This window comes from Callithrix jacchus, chromosome 9 (assembly GCF_049354715.1).
Source record: "Callithrix jacchus isolate 240 chromosome 9, calJac240_pri, whole genome shotgun sequence".
Classification (NCBI taxonomy): Eukaryota; Metazoa; Chordata; class Mammalia; order Primates; family Cebidae; genus Callithrix; species Callithrix jacchus.
The window spans coordinates 54,025,980-54,046,868 of record NC_133510.1 but is presented as its reverse complement, the minus strand read 5'-3'; the positions used below and the strand labels follow the sequence as shown (position 1 = coordinate 54,046,868).

At 34.5% G+C, this 20,889-nt stretch overlaps 1 protein-coding gene across 3 annotated transcripts in view; it reads left to right on the top strand.

Moving 5' to 3' along the window:
- Positions 1-20,889, top strand: part of LEMD3 (LEM domain containing 3) — an 82,758-nt gene that overhangs the window by 48,248 nt on the left and 13,621 nt on the right. For all 3 annotated transcript variants that reach the window (XM_035256192.3, XM_002752708.6, XM_054238317.2), the window contains 2 exons: positions 425-491; positions 2,981-3,048. In XM_035256192.3, coding sequence (XP_035112083.1) covers positions 425-491; positions 2,981-3,048 — 135 coding nt within the window. The remainder of the gene's footprint in view (positions 1-424; positions 492-2,980; positions 3,049-20,889) is intronic.

Here is a 20,889-nt window from a genome sequence, read left to right as displayed (position 1 = left end):
GTGCCAAAACTCATTCCCTTAGTTTTATGTGGTTGAGTCAGATTAAAACAAAACATGAAGGGCAGCCTTGATGAAGAAAACAGTCTCATATGAACAATTTACATAAGCATGCATTGTATAGAGGGGGATTGGGAACTTTTCTTTGGTGGTTGATGGAGTTTATTGTCTGTGAGACCTTTTTTTTACCACTAACCTTATGCCAATTTTTAAATCATTCTCCAGAAAGTGAAATATTTAGAGTGGTAATTTAGAGTCTTAGATTAAGGTTTCTTAAAAATATGGTACCCATTATTTAAATATGAATTTGTCTTTCAGATAATGTAGCTTCTGTGATTTTTAATTTACTGGTTTTTTGAATAAGAATTATTTGGTGTATTTTTTTTCTTGGAATTGGGTATTTCATAATCACTTCTTTTAATTTTAGGAAAGTGAAAAAAATCTTATGATGAACACATTATATAAGCTTCATGATCGATTGGCACAGCTTGCAGGTAATAGTTTTATAGTCACTAAAATGTTTTTAAAAAAATTATTTGTATATGTTGCATGTCATTAGCAGAAATATTTTTTCAAATCCAATGTTATATTTGTGGAATATTTTTCTTTAGAAGTTTTTCTTGCCTATACAGAGTGATTTTTTATTTTTATATATGTATTTATATATGTGTATTTAATCAAGGCTTTTTTTCTCTGTATTAGAGGTAATATATGTATATTATATGTTATATATTTAAAGTTGATCAAATTTCTTTATTGCATTAATAGTAACCAAAAATCCTGAGGTTTAGGGAATTAGGGAAGCAATGAATTAACTAAAATCTTGGATTAAATATACAAATATGGGTTTTCTTTTGTTGGTTATGTAGGTATCATTCCCTTGGATAAAGTAAATTTGTTCTTCTGCAATTTTCCTTCCTGATTCATTGCATTTTCCTCATATTCTGCTCTTAGTAATTCTTTGAGAGCTCTAAGGTAATCAACTTGTCTGAAATTGGAATAATTTATTATAGATGAATTGGTATCAAGTTTAGCACATATAAATTGCAGTAGCAGCTTATCTCTTACCTTTTAACTTTTTTTAATTCTTATTTTACATATAATCTAAAAGGAGAGACTTGAATTCTTATAAGCAGTTATAAGAAAAGAAAAATGTAGTTTTCAAACTTTTCTATTTAGCAAATCATTTGTGTAAAGATTATTGGTAGAAGCCTATAGGTAAATATGGAAATTCTCTGGTTGAATGGAGGTATTTAGGATCCTGAGAGCTTCCTATCCTCTCATCTCTCTTTGTTTTTTCCATTGGGTTCTTAATTCTGGTCAGTTTTTTAGGGTTATAATTCTGTATTATATCACTAAAAGTGTTCTTTGCTTTGATTGACTGTCATTCACACACTATAAGCTAATGACATTTATTTGATATGCTGTAGCACCCAGAGATAAGTATATGCTAGTTACGCTAGCCAGGGATGTTACTGTCACAAGCTTCTACAGCTATCTCTATAGCAATGTTTTATGAAGTATGGTTCATGGCCCACTAAATCGGCATAATCTGGTGTGCTTTTAAAGATATGGATTCCCTCTTGAGCAAGGGTCAGCAGGCTTTTTTTCTGTGATGGGTCAGATAGTGGATATTTTAGGCTTTGTAGGCTAGACTACCTCTGTCATAACTACTCAGTTCCATTATACCATGAAAACAGCCATAAATACTACATAAGTAAATGAGCTTGGCTGTATTCCAGTAAAACTTCACTTTTAAAAACCAGCAGTAGGCCACATTTGACCTGTGGACTATAATTTGCAGACCTCTGCTTTAACTCTATGGGATCTGAATCTCTGAGGATACACTAATAAACTTTCAAGACTTGTTCATCTAATAGGTACTTCTCCCCTTTTTATGGTTACTGACATTAAAATCATATTACTTGAACAAAACTGAAATAAGAACATGGCTACTTTTCTTTTAGAAACATTTGCCAAGGATTTTACTTCAATTATTCTACTTCCATGTTAACAAAAGTTTTCTAACTACTTGAAACACACAGGGAAAGGAAAACATGACAATTGGAGTTCAATATGAGGATAATTTCTTGCTGGTAGCCACTTATAGCCTAAAGAATAAGCTCTGAATTCTCTTATCAACAATTAAAAGAAAAATGTAGTTTTCCAAAGGTTTATATGTAGCACCTTCCTTTGTAGAAACCAGATCATAGGTAGTAACTTGTACCTGATTTCTGTGTTGATCTGTTATGACAATTTTTTTTAAAAGATTTTTTTTTGAGACACGATCTTATTCTGGTACTCAGGCTGGAGTGCAGTAGGGTGATCACAGCTCACTGCAGCTTCAAATTCCTGGAGTCAAGCTGTCCTCTTTTCTCTGCTTCCCGAGTAATTCGGACTATAGACACATACCACCACACCTGGCTATGTTACAACAGTTTTTAAGGCATGCACACCCTTTGCTAAAGATAGGATTAGTTAGACTTTGAAAATGGACAAGCTTTATAATACATTAATAAATTTGAACTTATTTGAACCCTTAAATAATTAGCTTTAATAATAGATGTATTAATTAAGCTAGCACAATGAATTTGCTGAATTTTTTCCCTTTTAGGAATAATACGTATTTCTGGAAGGCATCTTGTGTGCCAAGATCTGTGGATAGGTATCAGTGTGACATAGTTCCTATACCAGCTTATAATTTAGTTGGGAATAGAAGAGGAAGATATGTTTCTATTTGGACTGAAATACATTTAAAAGTTGTGGTTAATGTAAGTCGTGGTAACTAAAACATTCTGTAGTTGTTTGTTTATACACTGGAATTTCTTCTAGAAAGTATAAATAATATTGTTCATTTCCTTTACTGATTGTAATAATATAACCTTTAATTGTATAATATGTAAAATATTTGATTAATCATGTTTGTTTTTTTTCTGTTTAACAGAGTACTGATTCAAAATTAATAATATGCTAATCTTTCTAGGAGATCATGAATGTGGCAGTTCTAGTCAAAGAACGCTTTCTGTTCAAGAGGCAGCTGCATATTTAAAAGTAAGCAATGAAATTAGAATTTTAATAGCTATATTTTAAAAAATTATATAAATAATTGCTACTTATAAGAATCATATATTTGATTATTTTAATTGTATTGTTAAAAGCTTGGGCCTGCTGTTTGGTGTAATGTGAGCAGTTACAAGAAAGTGAAATTGCTTAGTATTTTTTTAGTTTGTTTTAGAACATTCTCTATGAGAGAATGCAAATTAATTTGGAAAGGGTACAAAAAAACATTGGTCAGAGGGAAATTGAGATAGGTGAGTGGTAGCATGTAAGAAAGCAGGTAAGCATCTAACCATTTATTTAAAATCTTCTGACCCAGGTCAGTTTTATCTCAGAATACTAGGGTAACTTGCTATTGAATTTTTCAAACTACGGTAAATAATTTCTGGAAAATCTTAATAAAAAGAAAGGTACTAGAACATTAAAGATGCATAAGTGTCATTCTCATTTCTCAGAAGTGGAAAGTGGAATTTGAAAACCGTACAGGAAAGCTTGCTGTCAGTCCAGTTTCATAAAGATATATATTTTTTAAATACATGATAATTTATTGATTCCCCCAACTGTTTTTTTTTTTTTTAGACGGAGTCTTGCTCTGTCACCAGGCTGGAGTGCAGTGGCGCAATCACAGCTCACTGCAACCTCCTCCTCCTGGGTTCAAGCGATTCTTCCGCCTCAGCCTCCCAAGTAGCTGGGACTACAGGTGCGTGCCACCACGCCTGGCTAATTTTTTTGTATTTTTAGTAGAGACGGGGTTTCACTGTGTTGGCCAGGATCGTCTCAATCTCTTGACCTCGTGATCCACCTGCCTCGGCCTCCCAAAGTGCTGATATTACAGGCATGAGCCACCATGCCCGGCCTCCATAAAGATATTTTCATAAAGATCTGCGTTACTACAAATGGAAATGTTGATCCCTGGAAGCTGGCTGCCATTCGAATGTGGACAAGTCATGCCATACAAATTTCATGCTTCCCCAACCCCTTGTTAAAATTGTGGTAAAAAATATATAACATGAAATCTATTAACACATTTTTAAGTACAGTATTATTAACCATATGTGCATTGTTATACAGCAGATCTCTAGAAATTTTCATCTTGTATGACTGAAACTCTGTACCCATTGCACAGTAGGTTCCCATTTTCCTCTGCCCCAAATCCCTGGCAATCACCATTTTACTTTCTCCCTCCATCAGTGTGATGAACAGGTAACTCTTATAAGTTGAATCTTGCAATTATTGTCCTGTGACTAGCTTATTTCCCCTGGCATAATGTCTTCAAGTTTCATCCATATTGTAACATGGCAGTATTTCCTTCATTTTTAAAGGCTGAGTAGCATTTCATTTATGTATACACCTATTTTCTTTATCCAGTAATGTTGATGGGCTTTTAGGTTGTTTCATCCTCTTGGCTATTGTGAATAATGCATCAATGAACATGGTAATGCAAATACTTCTTTAGATTTGACTTTCAGTTCTCCTAGACAAATACCTAGAAGTGGGATTGATAGATAATATGGTAGTTGAACTTTCTATTTTTTGAGGAAACTCCATACTGTTTTTTATACTGATGGCATCATTTTACATTCCATCCAATAGTATAGTAGGATTCCAGTTTTTCTACATCCTCACCGCTTACTTGCCTTATAGCTCACTGTGTTTTTGATTTGCATTTCCTTGATGATTACTGATGTTGAGCATCTTTTCATTTACCATTTATATACATATACATCTGTGTGTATATGTAGCATATATACAGCATATATATATATATATATATATTAAATATGATATCTGTTGGCTATTTGTATATCTTCTTTGGAGAAGTGCTATTCAAGTTCTTTGCTGATTTTCAAATTGGGTTATTAATTTTGTTATTGAATTGTGGGGTTTCTTATGTATTTTATGTACTAACCCCTTGTCAGATATATAGTTTGCAAATATTTTCTCCCGTCCTGTAGGTTCCTTTTTCATTCTGTACACTGTTTTCTTTACTGCACATATGCTTTTTAGTTTGTTGTAGTCCTACTTGTTGATTTTTGCTTTTGTTGTCTATATTTTTGGTGTTATGTCCAAGAAATTATTGCCTGTGTCAATGTCAAGAAGCTTTCTTCTAATGTTTTCTTCAAGAAGTTTTATAGTTTTAGGTCTTACATTTAAGTATTTAATCCATTTGGAGTTGATTTTTGTGTATGGTATAAGATAAAGCTTCAGTTTCATTCTTTGGCATGTGGAAATCCAGTTTTCCTAGCACCATTTATTGAAGAGATTGTTTTCTCCATCGTGTAGTCTGGCACCCTTGTAGAAGATTGTTTGGTCATACATCAGTGGCTTTATATCTGGTTCTCTATTTTATTCCACTGGTCCATTTATGTCTGTTTTTATGCCAGTACCATACTGTTTTGATTACTGTAGTTTTGTCATATGTTTTAATGACAGTGTGAGGCCTCTAACTTTTTTTTCCTCAAGATTGTTTTGGCTATTTGGGGTCCTTTGTGATTCCATATGGTTATTAGGATTATGTCTTCCATTTCTGCAAACAATGCTATTGGGGTTTTGATATGGATTGCATTTAATCTGTATTGCTTTGAGTAGTATAGTAATTTGAGTACTATTAAATCTTCTAATCATGAACGTGAGGTATCTATTTGTGTGTTTTATTTCATTCTTTTTTTTTTTGTAGTTTTCAGTGAATAAGTCTTTCATCTCTCTGGTTAAGTGTATTCCTAAGTATTTTAATCTTTTTGATGCTATTGTAAATGGGATTATTTTCTTGATTTTTTTTTTTAGATTTATTGTTGTTAGTGTATAGAAATGCAGTTGATTTTTTTATTGATTTTATATCTTCTAACTTAGCTGAATTTGTTTATTCTAATAAGTTTTTTTTTTTTTTTTTAAAGTAGAGATAGGGGTCTTGCTATGTTGCCCAGGCTGGTCTCAAACTCCTGGGCTCAAGTTATCCTCATGCTTTGGCCTCTGAAAGTGTTGGGATTACAGGCATGAGCCACCACACCCAGCAAACTAATATTTTTTTTGGAGGGGAATATTTGGGGCTTTCGTTTTTTTTATTTTTATTTATTTTTATTTTTTATTTTTTATTGCATTTTAGGTTTTGGGGTACATGTGCAGAACATGCAAGACAGTTGCATAGGTACACACATGGCAGTGTGTTTTGCTTCCTTTCTCCCCTTCACCCACATTTGGCATTTCTCCCCAGGCTATCCCCCCCCGATGGCCCTCCCCTTTTCCCCCCAATAGACCCCAGTGTTTAGTACTCCCCTCCCTGTGTCCATGTGTTCTCATTTTTCATCACCCGCTTATGAGTGAGAAGATGCATACGGTATTTCATTTTCTGTTCTTGTGTTAGTTTGCCGAGAATGATGTTCTCCAGATTCATCCATGTCCCTACAAACGACACGAACTCATCATTTCTGATTGCTGCATAATATTCCATGGTGTATATGTGCCACATTTTCCCAGTCCAGTCTATCATCGATGGGCATTTGGGTTGGTTACAGGTCTTTGCTATTGTAAACAGTGCTGCAATGAACATTCGTGTACATGTGTACTTATAGTAGAATGATTTATAGTCCTTTGGATATATACCCAGTAATGGGATTGCTGGGTCAAATAGAATTTCTATTTCTAAGGCCTTGAGGAATCGCCACATTGTCGTCCACAATGGTTGAACTAATTTACACTACACTCCCACCAACAGCGTAAAAGTGTTCCTTTTTCTCCACATCCTCTCCAGCATCTGTTTTCTCGAGATTTTTTAATGATTGCTGTTCTAACTGGCGTGAGATGGTATCTCAATGTGGTTTTGATTTGCATCTCTCTAATGACCAGTGATGATGAGCATTTTTTCATATGATTGTTGGCCTCATATATGTCTTCTTTTGTAAAGTGACTGTTCATATCCTTTGCCCATTTTTGAATGGGCTTGTTTGTTTTTTTCCTGTAAATCTGTTTGAGTTCTTTGTAAATTCTGGATATCAGCCCTTTGTCAGATGGGTAAACTGCAAAAATTTTTTCCCATTCTGTTGGTTGCCGACTCACTCTAGTGAGTGTTTCTTTTGCCGTGCAGAAGCTGTGGAGTTTGATTAGGTCCCATTTGTCTATTTTGGCTTTTGTTGCCAATGCTTTTGGTGTTTTGTTCATGAAGTCCTTGCCTACTCCTATGTCCTGGATGGTTTTGCCTAGATTTTCTTCTTTATGGTGCCAAGTCTTATGTTTAAGTCTTTAATCCATCTGGAGTTAATTTTCGTGTAAGGTGTCAGGAGGGATCTAGTTTCTGCTTTCTGCACATGGCTAGCCAGTTTTCCCAACACCATTTACTAAACAGGGAATCCTTTCCCCATTGCTTGTTTTTGTCAGGTTTATCAAAGATTGTATGGTTGTAGATATGTTGTGTTGTCTCCGATGCCTCTGTTCTGTTCCATTGGTCTATATCTCTGTTTTGGTACCAGTACCATGCTGTTTTGATTACTGTAGCCTTGTAGTATAGTTTGAAATCCGGTAGTGTGATGCCCCCCGCTGTGTTCTTTTTGCTTAGAATTGACTTGGCTATGCGGGCTCTCTTTTGGTTCCATATGAAGTTCATGGTGGATTTTTCCAGTTCTGTGAAGAAAGTCAATGGTAGCTTGATGGGGATAGCGTTGATTCTGTAAATTACTTTGGGCAGTATAGCCATTTTCATGATATTGATTCTTTTTAACCATGAACATGGAATGTTTCTCCATCTGTTTGTGTCCTCTCTTATTTTGTTGAGCAGTGGTTTGTAGTTTTCCTTGAAGAGGTCCCTTACGTTCCTTGTGAGTTGTATTCCTAGGTATTTTATTCTTTTTGTAGCAATTGTGAATGGCAGTTCATTCTTGATTTGGCTTTCTTTAAGTCTGTTATTGGTGTAGACCAATGCTTGTGATTTTTGCACATTGATTTTATATCCTGAGACTTTGCTGAAGTTGCTTATCAGTTTCAGGAGTTTTTGGGCTGAGGCGATGGGGTCTTCTAGGTATGCTATCATGTCGTCTGCAAATAGAGACAATTTGGCTTCCACCTTTCCTATTTGAATGCCGTTTATTTCTTTTTCTTGCCTGATTGCTCTGGCTAGAACTTCCAGAACTATATTGAATAGGAGTGGTGAAAGAGGGCATCTTGTCCAGTGCCAGATTTCAAAGGGAATGCTTCCAGTTTTTGCCCATTCAGTATGATATTGGCTGTTGGTTTGTCGTAAATAGCTTTTATTACTTTGGGATACGTTCCATCGATACCGAGTTTATTGAGGGTTTTTAGCATAAAGGGCAGTTGAATTTTGTCGAATGCCTTCTCTGCATCAATTGAGATAATTGTGTGGTTTTTGTTTTTGGTTCTGTTTATGTGGTGAATTATGTTTATAGACTTGCGTATGTTGAACCAGCCTTGCATCCCCGGGATGAATCCTACGTGATCATGATGGATAAGTTTTTTGATTTGCTGTTGCAATCAGCTTGCCAGTATTTTATTGAAGATTTTTGCATCTATGTTCATCATGGATATTGGCCTGAAGTTTTCTTTTCTTGTTAGATCTCTGCCGGGTTTTGGTGTCAGGATGATGTTGGTCTCATAAAATGATTTGGGAAGGATTCCCTCTTTTTGGATTATTTGGAATAGTTTCAGAAGGAATGGTATTAGCTCCTCTTTGTGTTCCTGGTAGAATTCGGCTGTGAAACCCATCTGGACCTGGGCTTTTTATGTGTGGGAGGCTCTTAATTGCTGCCTCGACTTCTGACCTTGTTATTGGTCTATTCATAGTTTCAGCTTCCCCCTGTTTTAGGCTTGGGAGGACACAGGAGTCCAGGAATTTATCCATTTCTTCCAGGTTTACTAGTTTATGTGCATAGAGTTGTTTGTAATATTCTCTGATGATGGTTTGAATTTCTGTGGAATCTGTGGTGATTTCCCCTTTGTCATTTTTTATTGCATCTATTTGGTTGTTCTGTCTTTTCTTTTTTATCAATCTGGCTAGTGGTTTATCTATTTTGTTGATCTTTTCAAAAAACCAGCTCTTGGATTTATTGAGTTTTTTAAGGGTTTTTGGTGTCTCTGTCTCCTTCAGTTCAGCTCTGATCTTAGTTATTTCTTTTCTTCTGCTAGGTTTTGAGTTTTTTTTATCTTGCTCCTCTAGCTCTTTCAATTTTGACGATAGGGTGTCAATTTTGGATCTCTCCATTCTCCTCATATGGGCACTTATTGCTATATATTTTCCTCTAGAGACTTCTTTAAATGTGTCCCAGAGATTCTGGCATGTTGTGTCTTCGTTCTCACTGGTTTCCAGGAACTTCTTTATTTCTGCCTTCATTTCATTGTTTATCCAGTCAACATTCAAGAGCCAGTTATATTTGGGGCTTTCTATGTATAAGATACGTTATCTGCTAAGAGAGAGAAATTTGCTTTCTGATTTAGATGTTTTTTATTTCTGTGTTTTGCCTAGTTGCTCTTGCTATGATATCTAGTGCTATGATAGATTGAAATGGGAAAAGTAGCCACCCTGGCCTTCTTGATCTTAGAGGAAAATCTCTCTTTTTTTTTTTTTTGAGATGGAGTCTCACTCTGTTGCCCTGGCTAGAGCTTTGTGGCTCGATCTCAGCTCACTGCAACCTCCACCTCCTAGGTTCAAGGGATTCTCATGTCTCAGCTTCCCAAGTAGCTGGGTTACAGGTGTGTGCCACCACACCTGGCTAATATTTTTGTATTTTTAGTAGAGATGGGGTTTCACCATGTTGGCTAGGCAGGTCTCGAACTCCTGACCTCAGGTGATCCACCTGGCTTGGCCTCCCAAAGTGCTGGGATTACAAGCGTGAGCCACTGTGCCTGGCCATGAAAATCAGGTTGTCACCATTGAGTATGTTAGCTACGGGTTTCCATGTATGGCCTTTAATATGTTGAGATAATTTCTTTCTCTTTCTCATTTGTTGAATGGCTCTATCATGAAAGGGTACTGAATTTTGTCAGATGTTTTTCTGCATATGTTGAGATGATTATGTGATATTAATCCTTTGTTCTATTAATGTGGCATAATCATTTTTGATTTTTATATGCTGAACCATGTTTGTGTCTAAGGTATATGAATCTGGTGGGTGATTCTTTTCATGTGCTTTTGGATTCAGTTTGCTAGTGTTTTGTTGAGGATTTTTGTATCCAGGGATTCTAGTCTGTAATTTTCTTATAGTATCATTGTCTGGCTTTGGTGTCAGGATAATGCTTGCCTCATAAAATGAGTTTCAAAGTATTTCATCTTTTTCAAGATGAAAAAGATTTCATTCTTCCAGTTTTTTGGAAGAATTTGAATAGGGTTGGCATTAATTTTTCTTTAATAAAATAGATAATAAACTCAGAAATGAATTCTGGTTTTTTTTTTTTTCGTCTATTTAAGGGTTTGTCAATTTTGATCTTTTTGGAAATCCAACTCTCAGTTTTGTTGATTCACTAAATTCTCTATTTTTGCTCTGATCTTTATTATTTCCTTCCTGCTGCTGACTTCAGGCTAAGTATGTTCTTTTTGTAGTTCTTTAAGATGTAAAGTTAGATTTTTCATTTGAAAAACTTTTTTAATGTAGGCTTACCACTGTAAACCTCTCTCTTGGTATTTATTGCTTTTACTGCGTTTCGTAAATTTTGTTAGGTTGTGTCTTTTTTTTTTTACTCTTAACACATTTATACTTTTTCTTTTGATTTCTATGTTGACACAGTGCTTTTTCTAGGAGGACGTTGTTTAATTTACACATATTTATTTTTCAGTTTTTCTCTGCTCTTCATGTTTAGTTACATTTTATTGTGGTGTGAAACAATACTTAGTATGATTTCAGTCATCTTTAATGTTTTAAGATTTTTGCGGCCTAACGTGATTTAATTTGGAGAAATGTTCCATGTGCGCTTGATAAAAATGTGTTTTCTACTCCTGTTGGATGTTGGATGGAACATTCTGTATATTTCTGTTAGATCCATTTGATCTGTAAGTGCTGTTTAGGTCCTCTGCTCCCTTATTGATCATTCATTATTGAAATATGGGTATTAAAATCTTCTATTGTGGTGTTGTAATTTCTCCCTTCAGTTTTGTCATTGTTTCCTTCATATAATTAGGTACTCTAATATGTAATATAAATATATTTATAATTTATAAATCTTCCAGGTGAATTGACCCCTTTATCATTTATATAATGAATGTCCTTCCTTGTCTTATGTGATTTTTTTTTTTTTTTTTTTGAGACAAGGTCTTGGTCTGTCACCCAGGCTTGAGTAGTGTTGAGATCATAGCTTACTGCAATCTCAAACTCCTGGGTTCAAGTGATCCTCCTGCTTCAGCCTCCAAGTAGCTGTGGCTATCTATAGGTACGTGCCACCACACCCAGCTAATTTTTAAACTTTTTGTAGAGACAGCATCTTACTATGTTGCCCAGGCTGACAATTTTTGACTTTAGGTCAAAAATTTGTCTAATATAAGTATGGCTACCCTTGCTATTTTTAGTTATTATTTGCATGGAATATCTTTTTCCATCTTTTGGCTGTCAGCCTGTGTGTGTCCTTAAATCTAAGGTGTACACATGATAAAATTGGAGCTTATTTTTTTATTCATTCAGCCAGTGAGTGTGTTTTGATTTGGGAGTTTAGTCCATTTACATTTAAAGTAGTTACTGATAGGGAAGGACTTACATTGCCTGTTTTGTTAAATATTTTCTCTCTGTTTTGTAGCTTTTTGGTCCACTTTTTTATATCTTACTCTTTTTTGTATCTTTTTTTGGAGTGACAAGGTATGATTTCTTTCTCATTTTCTTTTAAGTGTCTTTGTAGGTGGTTACTGTGGGGGCTTATATAAATCATCTTATATTCACAGCAATATTTTAAGCTGATAACCTTAACTTTAGTCACATGGAAAGTCTCTACTTTTTTATATCTCTCTCCATCCTTTATGTTATTGATGTCACAGATTACATCTTTTCATATTGTGTATCATCATATTTTTATGAAGTTGTTTTGTATACTTTTGTCTTTTAAATTGTATATCACAATTAAGTGATTTATATACCACCATTATAGTGTACCAGTATTCTGATTTTGTCTATATATTTACCTTTATCAACAAGCTTTATATTTTCATATGCTTTTGCATTGCTAGGTAGCATCCTTTCATTTAACTTGGGACTCACTTTAGCATTTCTTGTGAAGCAGTTCCAGTGATGATTAACTCCCTTGGCTTTTATTCTGAAAAAGTCTATTTCTTCATTTCTGAAGGATGGTTTTTCTGGATATGTAGTAGTTCCCTTTATCCATGGTTTTGCTTTCCACAGTTTCAGTAACCCCCGGTCAATTATGGTCTGAAAATATTAAATGGAAAATTCTAGAAATAATTCATTAGTTTAAATTGTGTACCATTTTTAATAGCATGATGTACTGCTTCCCACCCCGCAAACAGTAAACAGTATTCTTGATTGGCAGTTGTTTTCTTTCAGTACTTTAAATATGTTATTTCACTTTTTTCTGCTTTGTAAGGTCTCTGCTGAGAAATCTAGTTATAGTCTTTGGGGGACTCCCTTGTATGTGATGAGTAGCCTGTGTCTTAGCTGGTTTCTTCTCTTTGGTTTTCAACAATTTGAACATAACATGTTTCAATATAGACTGATTTTGGTTTATCCTCATTAGGGTTTATTGGCTTTCTTAACTCTGAATGCCTATTTTCTTCCCCAGGTTTGGGGAGTTTTGGGCCCCAAACACATAGTTTTTTGGTTTCATTTGTTTGTTTGCCTGTTTCTTTCTTCTCTTTCTGAAACTTCCGTATGGCTTATATTACTTAACATTGGTTGGCTTGATGGTGTCCCATTAAGTTCCTTAGACTTTCTTTACTTGTCTTTATCCTTTCTTCATTTTGCTTGTCTGACAGAATAATTCCAAATGACCTGTTTTTGAGGTTGCTGATTCTTGCTTCCGTTTGGTCAAGCCTAGTCTTGAACCCCTCTACTGAATTCTTAAATTCAGTTATTCTTTAACTCCAAAATTTCTGGATTTTAAAAATATTTTCTGTCTCTTTATTGAATTCTTACTTGGTTCATGCATTGTTTTCCTGATCTTGATGGCTTTTTTTGAATTATTTGTCATGTAATTCTTAGACTTCTACTTCTTTAGGTCGTTTTGGAAGTGTATTTTGTTTCTTCATGTACCTTGTTAATTCATGTTGAGATTCATACATTTAATAACAACAAAAACAACAACAACAGAAAAAAGCAGCCACCTTTGTAGACTTTGTACAGGGAAAGTCTTTTACTAGTATGTCTGTGTAGAGATTCTGGGTTTCTTACATATGTTTTCTGTGGCTGTGGTTGAGTCCTCTCTGGATTTTTGCCTGTAAATTTGCAGTTAGAGACGTTTTGCTGGTTTATTTTCTCATAGTTTATGATCTTTTGATCCCTAGTATCTGTAGATTATTCCTGGTGTCTATAGATGATCTGGAGCTGCCATAAGCTCTCCAGCTCATTTTTCTTCTTAGTGGCCCCAGGCATCTAGAGTATGCTGAGTTTTATCAGCATTTTGAATCAGGTGAGGCAGAAACCAGCCAGGCAACACTCCCTGCCCCTGTGAAGTGAGAACTTTGGATGCATGTTCTAACTTTTTTCCTTTCCCAGGGAGAAGCCAAGAATTGGGATTTTTCTCAGTTTTCTTCATACCAAGCTGGGGTTAGGGACAATGGTGAGTGCTGTTGCCGTTGTTCTGGCTAGTCCTCAGTTTGGTGCCTTTCCTTTCAACTGCTAGATTCAGACACCACAGACACCAGTTGCCCCCAAAAGACCATTAGCTGTATGTTCTAGTCTTCTGTTGTCCCCTCAGGGAGAAGCCACGAGTTGGGAGTTTCCTCTCTGTTGCATTGCTCTGTGCAGTGCGGAGAGTGTCTGGGAAGTCAGTGACATTAATTTTCCTAACAGCTTTGATACAGGTGGTTTTGCGCTTGCCTAGGTGCAGGACCTTTTAACTAATTTCTGGATTTTTCACAAATGGAATTGGTCCATGTATTTTTGTTGAACAAGTGTCTCATTGAGGGGAGGAGGGTCTGGGGCTTCCTATTCTGCCATCTTGCTGATGTTACTCCTCCACTTTTTAAAATTTAGAATGTGGTATATGTTTTAAGGCTTTCAGCAATGTTTTAGTGATTATCTCCTATGATATGCTTGTCAATAAAGAGAAATATTGACTGAGTTTTTAACTTAATGTATGACTTATATGTAGGTCCCAAAAAGATGCTAAGACAGTATAATATGGAGATTATATCTGGAGTCAAATTCTAGCACTGCTAATAGAAGCTATTGCGTTTTGGTAAGGTCCCTTTACCTGTTTCTTTGTGAATGTGGGACTGCTGTTAATACCTGTCAAAGTCGTTGGGAGGCTTGAGTATGTAAAATGCCAGGTTCAGTGCCTCATGATTATGGCAGCTTCCCAACAAATTCGATTTTTGTGTTTTCTGATTTAAATTAGTGCCACTCTAGTGAGTAATCTCTAAAAACATGCCGCAGGAATTTTGTGTAAGGTTTTTTATTGTTTTCATTTTCAATTTTGACCTAGATGAGAACATTGATGACAGTAAAATTTATGGATAGTATAATAGCTAATAGACTGGACAGTTAAAGAATCAGAATTCAGAAAGATCTTGACTAAGGAAGAGTTATTATTATAGGGCTCAGTATTATGGGATGGATGAATGTCAGGGTACAGGCAAAAAAAGGGGATTGGATTGAGGAGGCTAAAGGAGACACTGAATAAAATATTCCATGAAGAAAGGCCTAGGGGGAATCCAAAGCAAGCAAACAATTCCTTATAAAATAATTGAATGGGTTTTTACTTCTAGTAGTAGGACTGTCTTATCCCCTTCAGTGTTTCCTTCCTGCTTTTTGTTATGTAGTTAAACCTCCCTCTGAGATTTGATCTCTGAGAGGTAATACCACAGATCTGTGTTATGATTGGTCATAAATTCCTTGAGCAAGTCTCATTTGCCTTTCAGAAGAATCCTGAGACTCTTAAACATAATTAATTCTTCCTTGGTTTCTGGGGAATTACTTCCAGGACCCCCATGGCCACAAAAATTTGTAGATGCTCAAGTCCTTTATATAAAATACTGTAGTATTTGTGTATAACCTGTGCATATCCTGCTATGTACCTTAAATCTTCTCTGATTACTGATAATACAAGGAAAATGGTATGTAAATAGTTATTATTATACTCTATCATTTAGGGCAAGCTTATCCAACTCACCGCCCAGGACGGCTTTGAATGTGGCCCAACCCAAATTTGTAAACTTACTTTAAACATGAAAATTTTTGTGATTTTTTTTTTTTTTTTTTTTTTTTTGCTCATCAGCAATGTATTTTATGTGTGGCCCAAGACAATTCTTCTGCTGTGGCCAAGGGAAGCCAAAAGATTGGACACCTCTGGTTTAGGGCATAATAAGGAAAAAAAAAGACTGTACAAGTTTAATGCAGACATAATTTCCAAATATTTTTGATTCATGATAGACTATATTGAGTCTATTCAGCATTTCAGTCTATGAATGGTGGAACCCATGTATAAAAGACTGTACTGTGTTTGAAGGACTGAAGAAATGGGATAGGAGTTGGGGACAAGATTGGACCTGACTAGTAGTTAAGATGGAGCTGAGGAAGAGGCAGGGGCTGGTGTAGAATTATTAATCTCTTTTTCACTTCTCCCAACCATTTTCTTGTAGCTATGGGTCAGCAATAGTACAAGTTAAAAAGAAGGGACACAGACGCAGGGTTGGGGTAAGTCAAAGCCAGGCAGCAGTAGAGTATAAGATTAGTTCTACTGAAGACTAGTAGCAAAGAAGTTACTGGAAGCACCCTAACATGAGTTGAGTTGGAAACTGCTTCTATCTACTTTAAAAAAAAATTTAATGAACTATAGCTTTTTTTTTTTGCTTGTATTGTTTTTAATTGACATGATAGTTGTACATATTTATGGGGTATATAGTGTGATATTTTAACACATGTATACAAGGTGTAATGATGAAATTGGGGTAATTAGCATAGCCATCACCTCAAACATTTATCATTTCTTTGTGTTGGGAACATTCAAAATTTGCTTTTTTAGCTGTTTGAAAATATGTAATAAATTGTTAATTATAGTTTCCTTGCAGTGTTATAGAATACTAGAATTTATTCCTCCAACCTGGTTATAATTTCGTTTAGCCAACCTCTGGCTACACTCCCTCCCTCTGCCACTTTGCCACTTTCTAGCCTCAAGTGACCATTACTCTCTCTACCTACATAGGATCAACTTTTTAGCTTCCACAAAGCTAAAATAAGACAGGTTCTTAGTAGTCCCTAACTTGGACTTCTAACTCACTTGTCTTCCACAAGTGAGATCATATATTTGTCTGTCTTTGGTTGCCTTATTTCGCTTAACATGGTGTTGCTATGAATCACATAATTTTGTTCTTTGTTATGGCTGAATAGTATTCTGTTGTGTATATATATCATATTTTCTTATTCATCTGTTAATAAACACTTAGATTGATTCTATATTATTGTGAATAATGTGGCACTAAATCAAAGTACAGATACTCCTTTCACTTACTGATGTCCTTTCCTTTGGATATATACGCAGTAGTGAGATTGCTAGATCATTTGGTGGTTCTATTTTTAATTTTTTGAGGCTCCACCATAATATTTTTGCAATGGCCATACTGATTTACATTTCCACCAACAGTGGATAAGAGTACCTCTTACTCTGCATCCTCACCAGCATTTGTTATTTTTTTTTGTCCTTTTGATACTAGCAATTCTAACTGGGGTGAGTGAATATCTCATTGTGATTTTGATTTGCATTTCCCTGATGATTAGTATGTTGGACATTTTTTCATATGCCTGTTGGTTGTTTGTATGTCTTCTTTTTAGAGATGTCTGTTCAGCTCATTTGCCCCATTTGCCCATTTTTTAGTTGGACTTTTTTTTTTTATCTTGAATTGAGTTTTTTGTGTGTTCTGGATATCAATCCCTTGTCAGATGAATAGTTTGCAAATGTTGTCTCCCATTCTACTAGTCATCTCTTGACTCTGTTTCTGCTTTTGCTGTGCAGAATCTTTTATTTTGCTATAACCCCATTTATTTTTGCTTTTGTGTCTTCTCCAAAAAAACCTTTGTCCAGACTAATGCCCTGAAGCATTACCCCTATATTATCTTTTAGTACTTTCAAAATTTTAGGTTTTACATTTAATTCTTGAATCTATTTTGAGTTGATTTTTGTGTATGGTGAGAAATAAGGGAGCTGGCTTCATTCTGCTTATGAATAGCTAGTTTTCATAGCACCGTTTAGTGAAGAGACTGTCCTCTCCCCAGTGAATGGTCTTGGCACCTGTGTGAAAAATCAATTGGCTGTAAATACGTGGATTTATTTTTGGGGTCTTAATTCTGTTCCAGTGGTCTGTGTGTCTGCTTTTATCCCAGTACTGTGCTGTTTTTGGTTACTATAGCTTTGTAGTGTATTTTGAAGTTTTATAGTGTAACGCATCCAGCTTTGTTCTTTTTGCTCAGGATTGCTTTGACTGTTCATAGTTCCATATGAGTTTTAGAATTTGTTTTCTTCCACTTATGTGAAGAATGTAAGTGGTATTTTGATAGGGATTGCATTGAATCTATAGATTATTTTTGGTAGTTTAGTTGTTTTCATAATCTTCTATTCGTGAACATGGGATGTCTTTACTTTTTGTGTGTGTCCTCTTATGGTTTTTCTTAGAGATCTTTTACCTTCTTGGTTTAATTTAATTATAGGTATTTTACTCATTTATTTTTATAGCTATTGTAAATGGAACTTTTTAAAAAATTTCTTTTTCTTTTGTTTTTGGTATATGTTACTGATTTCGAATATTGCTTTTCTGTCCTGCAAGTTTATTTAATTCAGTTATAAGTTCTAAGAGGTCTTTGGTGGAACTTTTAGGGTTTTCTACATTAACATCATATCATTTGCATGTAGGGACAATTTTTCTCCTTTCCAATTTGGATGCCCTTTATTTCTTTCTCTTGCCTAATTTCTCTGGATAGGACTTCTTTCAGCTTTTTCTCATTCAGTATGCTGTTGGCTATAGGTTTGCCATTTATGGCCTTTATTGTGTCTTTCAATACCTAGTTTGTTGAGAGTTTTTATCATGAAGAGATGTTAAATTATATTAAATGCTTTTTCTGCAGTGAACTCTTATAGCCTTTAGAAGATTTTTATATCTTGAGTTATTTTATATTTCATATTCAGTTGTTTATTTTAATTTAGTAGAATTTGTTGTATATTTTAATAAAATTATAGATTAATTTCATTCTTAATTAGTTAAGGAATTATTTTATATAAAATGTTAATACTCTAGTTAGGTTTATGTATGTGTGTTTTGTTACCTTTTCTTTTTGTAATCTCACTTTCATGTTTTTCAAATGCTGTACAACCTGCTGTGGTTTGTCACCACTATAGATGCAGTTTGTACTGCCAAAAAAAGCAAAACATAACAGAGCTTTTAACAGGATTTTCCCCCCAAAAAATACAGTTTTAAGGTCTATATAAAAGTCTTAAAGTGCTATTTTTAATAATGCTTTTTTTTTCAATGTAAAATTAAATAATACTGGCCTGGCACAGTGGCTCCCATCTATAATCTCAGCACTTTGGGAGGCTGAGGCAGGAGGATCATGTGAGCCCAAGAATTGGAGATCAGAATGGGAAACATAGTGAGATTTTGTCTCTACAAAAAAAAATTAAATAACATGTGGTGGCACATGGCTCTGTAGACCCTCCGTAGTCCCAGCTACTCAGGAGGCTGAGGTGGCAGGATTGCTGTGATTGTATCACTGCATTGCAGCCTGGATGACAGAATGAGATCGTCTCATAAATAAATAGCACTCATTATTTAGTTCATATGGAAAATGAAAGGAAAAAAAACCTTCAAATTCACTTTCTAAGGATAACAACTGGTAATGTTTTGGTCCATTTTTCTCTAATTATTATAAAAATTTTTTCTAAAGCTAATATTTAAATACCATAAATTATTTTATACTATAAATATTCATATCTTTCCCTTGAAATTAACCATTCAATGGTTTTTGAAAACTTTCTATTACTGAATAATATTTCATTATATGATTTTATTTTATTGGTTTGTGGTTTTTCAGTATCATGAAAGCACTCTAATCTTTGCATTTAGTATTTAATTTTCTAATATTTCCTTAGGAAATAATTCTATAAAGGAAATCACTTGTTCAAAGAACATGAAATCTTAAAAGTGCTTTTGATGTATGTTGCTATATTACTTTCCAATTTAGAATGACTGCTTTAGCACAATCTAGCCAAAATTCTCTATTTTATTTTATTTTATCTATATTCTGGCATAAATATGGAAGAATCTGACTACAAAGGTGCTATCAAACAAGGATTATAATATCTGCATGGTAGTCCTTCTGCTTATGGAGAAAAAGATCTATTATATTTTTTCATGTATTTGCACTATATGGTTCCACCAGTAATACATTTAAGTTTTTGGATTGAAGAATAAATAAACCAAAGAACGTGTAGAACTCCTATAGGTAGAAGCTAACTTTTTCACAACTTCTAGTACATTTTAAGCACAGTAAGTATAGTAAATGTTTGATGGAGTAAATGAGTGAATAAGCCTCAGTAACATTTTTTTGTCTTCTTGAATTTTATTATTTACATTTAATTCTTATTCAGTTTTCTCCTTCAAAGGAAGTTTAAATAAACTTAATAACTAATTTAGGTAATTTAAACATTATTTTTATAACTACTCCAGTGCTCTTCTTGAGCTTTTAAAAAAACTCGTTATTTTTGATATTGAAAGCTTATTTGAATTTGTGAAAAGTTAAGAGGTCCCTCTGGTGGAACATTTAATAAATGCATAGTTTATATTTCCATGAAAATACATGATTGGTTTTCAGTTAATTGGTAGTAACTTTGTATAACTTTTTATGGAATTATGTAATAAATGGGTTTTATAATAATAATTAAAGTTTATGAAGTACTATTTGGTACTTTCTGTATGTTCATTGTAATTTCAGAATGATCCAACAAGATAGGTGGTATTACACCCATTTCATAAAGAAACTAAACCATAGAGGGGCTAATAACTAGAGTATCCAGCTACTGTGTGATGCAACTGGGAAGAGAACCAAAGTACTTGGTCTTTTCTATATATTGTTCTGCCTCTTAGATGGATGGAGCGGATTCATAATCCTTAGCTTCAGCTATTGAGTGGGCAAGGGTTATATGCTATTAAGGATTAGGATCTGAAAAAGTGATCAAAGTAGATAGATCTGCATAGGTGACGTATTTTCACTTGTCCCATTTAAGGTTGTACATATAGCTAATCTATAATGGAGCCAGCATCAGATCCTGGGTCTGCTTGATTCTAAAGACTATGTTTTTGTTGTTGTTGTTGTTTTTATTCTAGTAGGTGAAAGATCATACAGTTCTGAAAAGGAGTTACATCCTATTCAGCATTGTTGATTTCTGTGTGTTATATTTTAATTAAATGTAAAAGGTGCCAGCTGATGTATAGTGTATATCTTCTCACAGTTCACTAGAAGATTCACCAGCTGGAAAGCTGAATAGCTATTAAAATGTAAATTATCAGTTTCATAAGCTATCCATATTAGGTTTTTAGTCCTTGCTTGGTTTCTCCCTATACCAGTGCCTTTTTCCTTCTTACTAATTAAAGTTTTGTTGCCTTATTTAATAAAACAGTATTGTTTCTCTACTTTGAAAAGTTAATCTAAATTCACAGCATCTGATGTGGGTTTTTAAATACACATTTTTGAC